This window comes from Zosterops lateralis (genome assembly GCF_965231275.1).
Source record: "Zosterops lateralis genome assembly, chromosome: 1".
NCBI classification, from domain to species: Eukaryota; Metazoa; Chordata; class Aves; order Passeriformes; family Zosteropidae; genus Zosterops; species Zosterops lateralis.
Genome location: NC_139762.1, coordinates 8,788,406 through 8,802,762, shown reverse-complemented (window position 1 = coordinate 8,802,762; position 14,357 = coordinate 8,788,406). Strand labels below are relative to the sequence as shown.

Below are 14,357 nucleotides of genomic sequence, written 5' to 3'. Positions count from 1 at the left end.
GTCCCACTGGTGCCAGCTAAATTGCTTTAGTGGTGAAAAACGGTTTATGGCTACTCCTAAAAAGACACAGACTATAAACCAAGCAGGATCTTGGGAAAGAAAGAATGACAAGTGGGAAAGGATAGGGAAGGAACATAATTTGTGGTCAGCAAGAGGGTCTGTGGGCTGAGGAATGGGATTTACCATATAGTCTGAAGTCTGTCACTGGGGAAAGAGCAGCTCCACAGGCAAACACCTGGTTGTCTTCACCAGCTGGAAGCATGTAAGTGCTCAGGTAACCACCATAATCCTGGAACAGGAAGGCGACAGGGGTGTTGGTGTTCCTGCTGGGAGGCGCTGCTACTTTGGCAATAATGCAGCTGAGACCTTGCAGCAAATGCTTGGCCATTTCAGAGCCTTTAACACCTTGCCCTGGAAAGGCACAAACCAAGGGACATCTCCCTGGTCACACTTGGTCTGGCACCCTCCTGAAGGCAGGAGGGTTGTGTGCCCAAGAGCTGGCCTTCTTCATCTCCCTTTATGGCTGTAGCTCCAACCAGAGATGCTACCTCTCCAAAAAGTTTACCCTAGACTGTCTCTACTTAAAATGAGCATCACAATTTCAGTGTCTGCTGCCAGCCTGTTCACAATTCCCTGCAGAGCTGCTGCTCTACGTGCAGCTCTCTTCGCCCACTCCCAGCCTGAGTCTCCCACAGTAAACAATTTCTCCTCACAGTCCCACTCTCATCTCAGACTGTGTATACTTTACAGTGGCTGTTTCCCAGCCAGGCACACACGGCAAATCAACCTCAGAAATCCACAAGGTTGTTGTACACATGAGTTAGATGTACCCACATTCCCACAGGCTTTAGGAGGCAAGGTGAAAATGAAAAGAAAGTCTGCAATGGGAAAACATGATGAACTATCTGATGATGTTTTCTGAGCAACGGTCACTTTTTGCACTTGGAGGTTAATTTAAAAAAAGTCGCTGATGAACAAGTTGGTGAAATGAAAGCCTCTATCTTTAACATCACTGAGCAAGGTGCAGTCTATCCCATAAATAAATAATAATAAAAAAGTCACCACTGACATAGTCAATAAATCAGGGTTTAAATCAGCTGTTTAGCCATGTCAGCCAAGTGGGACAGCACAGAGGAGAATGGCAAGACATTACCTTCCCAAACACACCAACTCTTGTTTTATCAATGAAATGCTCCTGCAGCATTGTCCTAGAACATGAGAAAGGAAAAGCAAAATGGGTTAAAAATATTTTTTTCCCTTCATGAGCAAAAAACAGTGTGATTTTAATCAACTTTAAATTAAACTGTCTCCAGGAAAAAAAATGTAGAATGGTTTGAGTAGAAAGGGACTTTAAAGAACATCCAACTCTAACTTCTCTGCCATGGGCAAGGACACCTTCCACTATCCCAGGTTGCTCCAAGCCCCATTCAACCTGGCCTTGGACACTTCCAGGGATGGGGCATCCACAACTTCTCTGGGCAACCTGTGCCAGTTCTTACACCCTCATAGTTAATAATTTCTTCCCAATATCTGATCCAAACCTGCCCCTTTTCAGTTTAAAGTCCTTTCCCCTTGACACAGACAATTCAAATCACACCAGTCCAAGCTGCTTTCACATGGATCTGTCTGATTTAATCTTGCAGCCTCATGTGTTGGATTTGACCAAGCAATGGCAACAAATAACCTGCACTACCACTGGAAGCCATAATAAGCTATTGCACAGCTATTGCAATACTCTGATAGTGGTTTTAACGTGATTATGTGCAGAATAAATCTAACAGTATGACAGGAGTTGACATTTAGGGTTTTGCCCTGGTTTAAAAAGTTTAAGGATTTAAAGATGGATTTTTTCCAACTACCAGGCAAGCAAAAGATTAATGTAGGAACAGATATTCAAGCTTCCTTGTTTGTGGCTGTATGACTGTACAGAGCTAAAAATAAATAGGCTTTGAACATGTGATACAGATAAGTGTGCTCTAATTTAGCTCTGTTTAAGGCTTGTTTTTCTCCCTCTGCTCTGGTTGACATGAGCTCCCTCTCATCACAGGCAGTTGCAATTGTACAACAACATTGCCCCTCCCTCCCTCCTTCCCATCTCCTTGCTCTACCCTACAACACCATTAAAGCAAATCGGACTAATGAGTTTTGGGTTAATTATCGTAATGAATTAATTTCCTCAATTAACAGTGCCATTCACCGGACAGCTTCCAGCTGATCCTTCTCTTCCAGCAGGCCCAGCCTCCTCTTGACCTCGTGCAGCAGTTTGGCTCCCTGGAAGCCACTGCCGCGGCCGTCGAACTTGAGCACGATGGCGTTGTGGGAGCTGACCATGACGCTCTCCCACGTCACCTCGAACCTCTCTGTGACAATCTGGCTGCCAGGTGTCCCATCTCTGCAACAGAAATGGGCATCAAGGAAAGGAAACAGCTCCAAATGTCCTCCTCAGGGCTGGGGCATTGCCGTGGGATGGGGACCCACAGCCCCATTGTGCAGGGTAAGGGGAGGTTTCTGGAAGGGGACACCAGCCTCTGCAAGGATGGCAGGCAGGAGGCTGATGGGGTGGGATGGGCTTTGAGGATGGGTGGAAGCTGCAGGTTGGTTTCTGCTCTGTCTGTGCACAGCAGCCTCTAAGATGAGGTTTGAACCACACCAGCAAACACATCTCTAACTGGTCAGGATTCCTCCTATGGGTAAACAGAGCAAGTGAATCACTCCTGTGAGTAACCAGACACAGGCATTAGTTGACTTTTCCTTTTTTTATGCCTGCTCTAATGTATATCTATTTTCTATGTTCCCCAAAAGCTCTTTTTTATTTTCTGCTGAAGCGGTTCTGTCATCACTGCTTCACACAAGTACAGAGGGAAAGGACACTACTAAAGCTGTAAAAAATGGCTTAATAATGGCCAGTTTGCTCCAAAATTGGTGAGAATGAGAAAGGAGTGGGTTAGACCTTCTCTTCACCCTTCTGCTGAGGGTCTAAACCTGCACAGGAGAATTGTCTTGAGAAATACAGACCCTACTTCAGCCAGGCAGCTCAGAAAAACAAGGGATGATGACGATGATGATGACTTTAAGCCATAATTTAGGCTTGGGATTACTGTAGAGCCACTGTCATTTTTATTCACCTTTTTGTCATTTTTGGGGTTCTCAGAAACACCAGGCAGTTCACTGCAGGACTTTAATGCACATGTGACTTCAACCATTTGCATTTATCCAAGTGAGACCCCAGCCCACCCAGCTCCAGAGGCAGCCTAATTAAGTGCTGTGCACTTATGAGAACCAATCCTCCTCGAGCACTTGGATAATGAAGCACATTTTCTCTGCAGTAATTCCATGATGTAACAACACACTCCTGCAGTGGCTTTGTCCTTCGTGGAGAGTTGTGCAGGGTGGCACAGGCATTCACCAGGCATTCATCCCTCCTGCATGAGGCTTTTCCCTCATGGGGTGCTCCCTGGCAGGCAGCAAGGCAGGGATGGCACTGGGATGCAGCCAGGGCCAAACGGGTTCTTCCAAGGTCAGTAAATTCCCTGCTGTAGTTTCTTTCCGAATTGCAAAAAACCCCCTCAGTAATGTTTATTATTATTGCTAAATGTTGCATAAAGAAATATCCATCTGCTCTGCCCTCCAGGAGGAAAACCTACCTATCTAATATAAATGCTAACTTCGTGGAGATATTAAAAGATTTCCAGCTCTGTCTTTACTGTTAGCACTTACAAGGGAATGATTTCTGCATGAGCACACCTAAAATTTAGGCTCTAGTAAGGCTGACTGATTTCCACTCTAAAATTACCTGTTAATCACAAGGTGAGAGCACTAAGCACTGGGACAGAAAGTCAAAACACATCTTGTATTCCTTCTCCTCCTGTTTCTGCCCCACAAATGGTTGAAGTGCACATAAAACACCTTCACAGAATCCACAATTTACTCTGCAGGATTTCAACAGGGTGCCCTCCTGGGAGCTGAAAACTTTGTCTCAAACATGGGAAAGAAGGGATGTACTTCTGGCCTCTCCTAGAAGTGAAGTGAGACAGTGTAGGGACCAATGTACTGGACTCTGGCATTCCCTGCACAAAACATATCTTAAAAGTTTCTGATCATGGCCAAGGTTCCCAAGCTGCCCTGATAAGGTGAACAGAAGGAAAGGACAAGTGAGAACTTACACAACCAGAAGCAAGGGGTAGTGTGCGGTGTCTGCAAAGGTTGCTGGCTTTAAGATCTGCATTGGCAATCCTAAACAAACGAAAAAGAACAAATAACAACATGCCTTTGATGTGGGAAATGCTGACACGATTCCAATAGATTTTTCTGGTGTTTTGGCCACAGATGAGTAGGAGCAAAATGGCATTTCTTCAGAGGCTGTGGCAAATATCACTTTAGAAACACAGATGTTGCCAAAGAAAAGACCCATATTGTGATAGCTGAGGTGACAAGAAATGTAAATGGGGAGTACAGTGTGAGCTGCTCAGTCATGCATCACTTTTACAGCGTTCAATTAACATCTGTCAATAGCAATAATTTTCCTTTTTTGGCAGCTGGATGAGTGACGCAGACAGAAATCAATATTTCAGGGCAGCAGAGAAGGTGGAAAATTGGCAATGAAAATGGTAATTTAAAACCCAATTAAGTATGGTGGCTGGGGGAGAGAAATAGAATTATTTTTCTATAATGGTGTGAAGACAGAGGGAGAAACAAGTATTTTAATCCTAATTTCCAAAGGGTTAAGTTTTGTTGTAAATGGGAGGCAAAGATGCTGAAGAAGCCCAGGTTGTTATACTGGTACAGAACCAATGTAAAGGAGGGATGTGATCACTAAAGCTTCTTTTAACTGAATGCCATTTCTGTGGCTTTATATCTGTAGCCAAAACTGCCTCCATACAAACACTCTCTGCATCAAGGACAGCACATTTATTTTTGAAATATTAACGACAATCTAGATTAGCAAAGGCCCAGCAATTAAATCGGTATTAGGAGCATTTTCAGTAGATTAATACACAGATTAGCAGCACGGTTTAAATGGTTTGCTTTGCAATCGTTGCCTGACACTCTGCCTAATTAGTTATTCCATCTGAATGCTAATAGCTGCAAATTGGATCAATGGCCCAGGGACAGCCAAAAAGGCCATCACTTGACTTTAAATATTACTAAGTGCTACGTGTAGTGCTCCCAAGGCTGCTCAGCCCAAAGCTTTAGAAACACAGGGATGGCACAGCAGAAAGGCCACGTGACTGTGGCCAGTTTGAATTTATTACACACAAGTATACTTTTGGTTAAATTAGCAGAATTGCATTGAGACCTGCATTTAAAAAATTTAGTATCAAGCTGAGTTACCTCTAATAAAGTGCCAGTCTCACATGAGCTGGCTCATGGGGGGAAATATGGGCTCTTTATCCATCCTTTCCTGTCCATAAAACCTGGAAGTGCACGTCTGTTCCTGTTATTTTATGCACTGGTTTATGTTCCTTATGTTCCATGTGGCAAACAGAACATTTTAGGACCACTGTTATCCTTTTCAAATGGAAACCATCCCTCAGCCTTTGCTTCACATTTTATAACATCTGGAAATGGCTGAAATCAGTAACTTGGCCCCAGCACAGCTCACTGCTTTCACTTCATTGCCTATGGCCTGCGAAATACCATCCTTTCTGACATGGGAAACATCATGGGCCACACTTTGAACCCAGAGTTTCTGGTGTTTTTTTTTTGGTTTTTTTTTTTTTTTTTTTTTTTTTTTTTTTTTTTTTTTTTTTTTTTTTTTTGTTTGGTTTGGTTTGGTTTTTTTTCTAGAGTTGCCACCACACATGCAGGCTGCTATTTTGGGGAGCCTTTGTGCATCTCTGAGCATGTGGATTTTCCCCATATGGGGAAGGTATCTGCTTAGAGACAGAGAAGATGGTTTTTAGGTTGTTTTAGGTACAGCAACAGAGACAGGCTTACATTTTGGCTGTTTGCCACCAGGCTTTTCTCTCTCTCTTTGGCATATAAATATATATATGTGTGTGGGGAATGATTATACAAGTGGTAGAAACAACACACCAGCTGCAGGTGCAAACTGCTCCAAGTGTCTGCTTTCTTTACTCCAGGTGAAATCTGCTTTGTCTTTTTTCATAAAGCTTTTTTTTTTTAACCCTCCCAAATCACATGGCGTTTTCGAAGAATCCTCAGTGACTCCAATAGGCAGTCACGCGAGAGTCATCTTCATTCACTGCAGCTCAGATTGTGCACTGAGAGGCAGCCACAGCTGTAGCCAGCAAGCACACACATTATCCCATTCCAAACCCATTTCAAATGACACACACACACCCAGGGAAAATGCTCCCAACAATGGGGTACCCCACCATGTCATTTCCTAGAGTGGCTTTTGCTTCACAAAGAACATTTTAAGAGGAGGAAAAAAAAATCCAACCCTATAATTTTGTCTTTCTTCAGCTGAATTCTCATCAAATTCTGCCCCTGTAACAACCTCCTTGTGTAGCACATTCCAGGAGAGTGCTTTGCAAACTGTGAGAGTTTATTGAGAGTCAAAGTCATTTTTCCTCCTGCCAGTCTATCCAGGGTGGCTGTATCATTTCACAGCTATAGCAGTGAAAGAGAAAAATAAGTCAGAAGAAAGGTGCTACTTACTGTAATCATCTATCTTGATTTCCATGTATTCTACCTTAGGCATTTGCCTGTCATTTACAGCCAGCTGCACATTTTCATTCACCTCCAGCTCAAAAATTTCTGAAAGAAGAAGGACAAGATCACAAAAACTTTTGGCACAGTTTGTGAAAATGCATTTTAACATTTTATAGTCACTTTGATATAGATAATAAAAGTTTCCTTACAAAAGGATTCCTTCTAGTCCTCACAGATGTCTAATTCAGTTAAATCTTTGAAACCCCTTCCAAGTTCTGCATTGGCAAAAAGCTATATTCATGAAATCAGTGACACTCAGCTGATTGGCAGGAGGTAGGAAGGTGACCTGCTGTGTTGGGACACTACCATGAGTCCCTGCCAGACCCACCATGCAAAGATAGATCTCAAATGAAGAGGTCCTCAAGTCTGTGTCCAAGTTATACATAGTAAGTACGAAGGGGAAGAGACTATGGAGGGCTTCAGCCAAAGTTGTACTTCTGTGCAAGATAAAATCCATGGGAAGGAAAGCCATGGGGAGAGGAGGGTGGACAAAACTCACACAAACCTGCAATGTCAGGTTTTGGAGCAGTCTTGACTTTTGGAGTGTTTCAAAAATTTTTCATTGTGCTTATGTGTCTTACCCGAGGACTCTCTGGGTCAGAAATAGAGGATTCCTTCCTCCTTCCTGGGATTTAACCTTTATCCCCTCATCCTGACCATGTGCTCTACCTGCTGAGCCTTTTCTAGAAAAAGCAGCCACTTCCAGCACCAGAAAGATAAGTCCTTCCCAGGTGGTAGGGAAAGGGCCCCTCTTTATGAGACACTTCAGATTGTGTGTCTTACATGGTGGGAAATGTCTCCATGTGTGGGCAAAGATCCCGAGCCCCATGGAGGGGGTATTTAAGGGCTGGGGTGAGTGAATGCTGGTCCAGGGAGTCTGTTGCAGTGCTCATTCCCTGATCAGTCTGGGTGTGAACCAGGGGGATCCAGAGCATTATCTCTGCTACCTGAGCCCAAGGAGGGTGTGACATTTCACACCACATTGTGTGTGTCACTGACAGTAACTTCTCTTTTGAGACACACTGATAAATAGGTATGTAACCCCAGCTCCTCAAATAACACTTCTGGTACCTGATTGTCCTGCTCGCACTCCCCATCTCTGCTGGGCAGGCAGACAAAACCTTGCCCTTCCCAGTTAATATATTTCAGAGATCTTTCAGCAGTAGTATATTGGTTCAGTGACTATTCACCCTGCTTCTGCAAAGGCTGGCTCTTTATCAAAGCCACAACCCCCACAAAAGTGGCAAAGCAACAGCCTATTACGTTTAGTTAAATATTAAGATTCTCATTTAATTATGGCACACACAAGTAGCTTTATCAGCAGAAAGGGGCTTGCCACGTAGGGGAATTTAGTCAAGCCGTTTTATTTGTTCATATAATTGCATTCACAGAAAGCCAGGAAGACTGTGAAGGAAATAAAAAAGATTGGCATATCTCCTAAAGGACTTTCCTTTTTGCTTTAGGACCACAGGGAGCTTCAGTCTGTGGAGTACAAATGGTCATTGCTTAATTAAATGTAAGCATTCTCTAATATTCAGTGCAACTGGCTATTATCAGATTATTGCAGAATACAGAGGCAAACTCCCTTTTACAGAGTAATGGGCTCATATTAAATAAGTAAATTCAGTAACATGCAACTGTCAGTTGCCCTTTATTCAAAAGCAAAAGAATGAGGGGGGAAAAAAGAAAAGAACCAGGGGAAATGGTAATTGTATGCAGAAGATCATGAATTTCAGTAGAGGATGTGTCCTGCACAGGAGTAGATTGAGTTCTCTGTGTAACAGATGCTACCCATGTGCATCTATCAAAGCAAAACTAGCCCTGGTGTGTTTTGTTTTAGTTTTTAAAGGAGTTCATTTTCTGTTTCTGTTGTATATTGCCTCATTTTAGTCACCTAAAAGTATTTTATGTAACTGTACAAGAGGATATAACACCACTCACGAGAGCACTATCCTGTGCTGGTATAGCCAGTCAGACACCTCCATGTCTACAGTAAAATTAAGGTGTTTTATTTAAAGTGGGGAAGAAAGAAAGTGACTTTGGAACTGCAAGTCAGGGTGAAGAAACTCTCTTGGCTGAATCAGCTGGGCTCTGGGGTTATCCTTGGGGAGGGCATTGCCAACTTCAAGCTCTGCTGGGAAGAAAAAGGATCTGACACTCCCTTGTGCCAAGAGCCTTTCCTGTGACACTCACTACCTTCAGTGAAGGAGGTCTGCATTTCACATTAAATTTTTAGTATGAGTGCCAAATTTCTTGGCTTGCTCACTTTTTTTTTTTTTTACTTTTGAGACAAGAGCAGTGAGTTGCTGTAAATCCAGATAAGTAAAACTGATATCAACTGTGTATAAAGCAGAAAGAAATAGAATTAAGGTGTTGGTTAATACTTAGGTCACATCAGTGCCTGAAGTCTCTAACTGTAGCTGAGGCTGGGCTAAACTCTTTGCTAAAATGAAAGATTATGTTTTCTCATTAAAATGATGGGAGCAGATAAATCTTGATTTCACATGAGACTCAGTGCCACCCTCTGCCAGAGTGGAACCCCAGAAACTCCATGGCCTTTTGGACTCCACATTGCCTGTCTGGTAATGGCTATAGAAAGTGCCAAATATGTTGAGGGAAGAAACCTGTTTTTTGAATAATTCCAGCTTTGCACTGATGCAGATACCAATCATTAGCATGACAAAGCTTTATCAAACAATAAGTGTTCCAATCTCCATGGACAGATCAGGGAACCAGGCAGAGGCACCACCTCTGGGGCTCACTCCTCTGCTTTATCTCTGATAATTCATATCAGAGTGATTTCATTAAAACCACAGATTCAGCTAAATATTTCTTATATTCATCTTATATTATTATCTTATTTCTAATATATGAGATGCAAAACAAAATCAGTGGAAGACTAACAAAGAGAGAGAGAGAGATTTGAACTATGCTTTTTTTTTTTTTTTTTTTTTTTTTTTTTTTTTTTTTTTTTTGAGAAAGAGGGTAACAAACATGATGCCCCATCCGGTGTGTTTTCACCCCAAACAGCAGCTGTTGTGATGGCAGTGCAACAGCTCTGCAAATCCCTTTTCCAGGCAGAAAACTTGCATTTAGGCAGAGTCTGGGGTCCCCAGGAGTGTAAGTTTAGCAAAGAGCAGATAGATCTCACTGTCCTGCCTGGCTACTTTTCTCTGAAGAATTGTTGCAAAGCTCAAGCCAGTCCTTACTCTGTGCATCTGTTGTGTTGTGAACAGTCACCATCGGGACACGGGGACCTTGAAAAGGAGAAGAAAAGAACTTGGTTAAATTTCTGTCAAAGCACACAGAGACACACGTGAACCTGGTTTTGAATTCCGTGGAGCTGAAGGCTCTGGAGACTCGTTTTTCATGCAAGAGTAATCTAAAAAGCAAATCACCCTGGTGTTAGAATGGGTTTATGACTAAATGACGGTACTGTAGACTCAAAGACATGTGAGGTTTCAAAGCTCTTTCCCAACAGACCACTAAAAGCATCTTTCCCTAATTTGTAAACATTATAATTAGCAAAACCACAATTAAATCACTTGCCTTTAAAATTATTCTGATGACACCCAAACATCACAGCACAAAGCATTTACATTTTGTATGCTATGGATAAATATTGCTGTTTTGCATATTATTTTTTCTTAATGAATTAAACACCAGCTTGGCTCTCACACTGAAAAAGGCCACATATTCTGTCTTAAAATGCAACATTTGGGTATTGAAATTAGTTAGTGTAATACAAAATGGATTATAATCATTACTATGCAGTGTACATGAGTAAACCACACAATTCACTGCCACAGGATGCTGTAGCATTCAGGATGCCACAATTTATACCACAGGATGCTGTAGGGTGTTTTAGACCTTAGCACAGTGATCTGGGGTCATCTTCTTCTTCAGAAAGCCATCAAGTGGCTGACTGATAAAAAAAAAATGGGATGATACATGAGATCAGGTTCATATTATGGTTGCCAGCTTCCTTCCCCCTGTTTTCCAGTTGTCATCTGGTGACTTCTCTTGGACACAGGACACTGGGCCAAGCTGGGCTGACCCAGGACAGCCACTCACATGTTGCTCCCATACCTGTTTGTAGATTTTTTTTCTTGAGCCTGACAGTATTGCTCAGGAAGGTGGAAGTGGCCGTGCAGTGATGAAATGGTAAATTCTTCACCTCACCCACTGTGGTTATCTTACTTTCCTTCCCTTTCCCCATAATGTAACGTGGTACAACTAAAGTGAGTGTGAGCAGCTGGGGGAACCTGTGTGCCCAGCAAAGATCTCAACAGCAGGGCCAGGAGACTCCCATGCTGTGTGTGTGGGAAGATCCCAGAATCAGAGACACATGGAATCATCTAGGAAAACTCCTCTAAGATGACCGAGTCCAACCATTAACCCAGCACTGCCAAGCCCACCACTAAACCATGTCCTTCAGAGTCACTTTTACTTGGCTTTTAAATACCTCCAGGGGTGGTGGCTCCATCACTTCCCTGGACAGCCTGTTCCAATGCTTGGGAAACCTTTTGGAGAATAAATTTTTCCTGATATCCAACCTAAATCTTCCCTGGTGAAACCTGAGGCCATTTCCTCTTGCCATATTGCTTATTCCTTGGGAGGAGAGATCAAGCCCACTTGGCTGCACCCTCCTTCCATGAGGTTGTAGAGAGCAACAAAATCTTCCTGAATTTCTTCTCCTCCAGACTAAACACCCCAGCTCCCTCAGCTGCTCCTCACAGAACTTGTGCTCCAAGCCCTTCCCCAGCTCTGTTGTCCTTCCCTGGGCAGGTTCCAGCACCTCAATGTCTTTCTTGTTGTGAGGGACCCAAAACTGAACACTGAGTATCAAAAATCCAACATTCTTTAAGCTTCAAAAGTAAAACAGCTTTAAGAGGATGATATTCACTAAGATTTCAACCCTTTTAAGTTGTCTTCTTAAGCCCTTCAACCTACAAGCAAATCCTGTGGGATCATCACTTGTGCAATGGCAATTTGTGTAGGGCTGGCTGAGAAAATTCCCCTGAAATGCTGTAACTGGGAGTGTGCACACAAATAACAACAAAAGCAGGTTCCTGTGAGCCTTTCTTACTGGTTTGGTACATGAAATAAGTTCTTGAGAGCAAGAAAAGTTTTAAGGTGCTATAATTGTGTCAGTGGTTTTCCCTGTGCTGCCAAGAACCCACATCCCATTGCAGGCAGTCAAGAGTGTTTAACCCAGACCTTATACAGAGAAAAGGCAGAAAAGCATTTTAGTTATAATTAAGCTGACTGATATGGCAGCCTGATTTTATTTCCTTGTAACTGAGAATCTCCTCCCCTGACAGTCCAATTCTTTTGTTAGCACCATGTTTTAGAATGCAGGAAGGTGGATTATAATGCACTAAGGAAAACAGGTTTACTCACCAGGATTTAGCTGAATTTACCTTTCTCCTACTGATATACATTGATATGCTGACCATATTTATTTATAAATCTGCCCTGCTTTTTCCCTGTGGTCCCAGAAGCCAGACTGCTGGAAAAGCAACAAACCTAATAAACATGGGCATGATAAAATCATCACTGAAAATAAAAGGAATCCTCCCAAATGGCTTCAGTTGGAGCTAAAGCAGTTCCTTTAATTAACATCAAAATGCCAACAAAAAGAAAGGGATAAAAAGAGAAACACAGTACGTATAATCCTTTTATTTTCTAATTTATTTTTCCTTTTTTTTTTTCTGTTGGCATTAAAAAAACTGTGAGAAACTAATAAAGAGAAAATCCAGTGTGTAGTTTAGAAAAGAACATGTATTATATATTGTGTTACTCTGCCACTACTAACTACTGCTACTGTTAGTATGTCATCTTCCCAAAACAATGTTTTTAATCAAAGTCCTATATAATGATATTCAGTTTGGGCTAATATAAAATTTAAAAAAGTAATTAAAATTAATAAGTATCCTTGAAAAAGTAGATTTTTGACTTGCTTAATTTTATTTTAACAAACAAAGAAAAATAATAAAGACAGAAAACTACAGAGTAGAATCCTCTCTGTGAGAAGGATTATTCTTAATATTAAATATTCTCAGTGATAACACTTCAGTTAAAGAATGCATCTCACTTGTGAGCAGACTGAAAGTCACCAAGAAGAAAAAGTCACTTTTTTAGGAATGACATAAATTGCTTATTTCAATGGCAGTTTTTAAAGTAAAACAACCCAGTTACATGATAGGCTGTGTCTTTTAATGCACACACATCAGAAGTCTTTCAACACTCACAAGCTGAGTGCCTAATGCCTGACAGGGACAGAAAGAATTCCTTGAAAGGAGAATTGTATATTCATTAACTGCCTCCCCAGCTTTATTCCTAAACCCATGTTGGTGTGACAGTCCCATTACACATGCCATCTGCTAAATGCCATCCACTGTCATGTGTGGATCTGAGAGGGAAACCTAATTTGTTCAATGAGCTGCTGGGAGCTGACAGAAGCAGGGCGAGGACATCCCCTGCTCGGTGTCTCCTTCCTCCAGAGCCCATCCAAGTGGGCTTTGATGGGGACTCCTGAGCCCTGGCACATCCTACTGCTTCTGTTCTTTAATCTGCACTGATCATCCTCCTGTGTCTCCCTTCCCTCCTCAGAAACCTCCTGAATGCTCTGCCCCTTGCCCACAGAGGGCCTGAGAGCATGGCAGCGTTGGGATCCTTGAAAGATAAAACTCACTCGTGCCTCTTGAAGGGTAAAACACAGAGTGCTCCACTTTAAGAAAGTAAAGCAAATACTGAGCTATTTTGCAATATTTGCAAATGTAAAAGAGACCCAGCTCATACCTTATAACCTCATGGCCACTTTCTGCATGGCACGGTGAAGATGATGCTGTTGGATTCCTTGCCCCAGAAGGCAGAAGCAGGGCTGTGACACTCCCTGAGGTGTAGGACCTGGCACTGATGTTCCCTGCCACCTCCATCAAAAGTTTTAGAGGTGGCACCTTGCAGGCCCCTGTTATCCCTCTGTGCATCCCTGTGTCAGGAGTAGGATGGAGTGTGCTTGAATGCCAGTGCAGGCTCCACTCCCCTCTCCTGCCTCCAGCATTGCACCAGCCACCTCCAGCACCCTGACAGAAGTCTGAATGTTGTTTCTTCATTTATAGCTTAAGAGAAAGGAGCAAAACTATTGACAGAACTTCTGTGCACAGACACACTCTGTACATCACAGAGAGCTGCATGGTTAATAATGATGCACAAGACACATGCTGCACATGAATTAAGTTTTCAATTAATACAGCTGAAAGTCTGGGTTTATCATAAGGCCTTTGACTTTAAAACCATTACTGTAATTATTCATGCAAGAAGTAAATTGAGCTATATCGCTATTATGGCAACAGGCAAATTTATCACCCAGGAAGTGCTACCCTTGGTGATCTGAATGGGCACAGAAACTCAGTGCCTCAGTAATTTGATAAGAAAAAAGCACTGGCCATGGTTTTCCATCAATTTTTAAGCAGCTTTTATTATTGCTTCCAAGAGGGTTTTGCTTAAACATGAAAGGAAAGAAGCAATTCTAAATATTTAGTTGATGAGGTATAGATTTCTAAAATAAAAATGGAAAAATCATTTTACAACCTTGAAGAAAATATTTGCCAGACATTTGCTTTCTAATGCTGTTTATATTCCAGAGTATTCCTTATGTCTTCATGATCTAAACA

General features: G+C 42.2%; 1 protein-coding gene across 3 annotated transcripts in view; it reads right to left on the bottom strand.

The window, feature by feature from the left end:
• Positions 1-14,357, bottom strand: part of DPP6 (dipeptidyl peptidase like 6) — a 399,855-nt gene that overhangs the window by 4,656 nt on the left and 380,842 nt on the right. For all 3 annotated transcript variants that reach the window (XM_083881406.1, XM_083881408.1, XM_083881407.1), the window contains exons 17-22: positions 9,888-9,935; positions 6,625-6,723; positions 4,164-4,233; positions 2,198-2,392; positions 1,154-1,208; positions 184-289 (exon numbers count right to left, since the gene is read on the bottom strand). In XM_083881406.1, the coding sequence (XP_083737532.1) occupies positions 184-289; positions 1,154-1,208; positions 2,198-2,392; positions 4,164-4,233; positions 6,625-6,723; positions 9,888-9,935 (573 nt within the window). The remainder of the gene's footprint in view (positions 1-183; positions 290-1,153; positions 1,209-2,197; positions 2,393-4,163; positions 4,234-6,624; positions 6,724-9,887; positions 9,936-14,357) is intronic.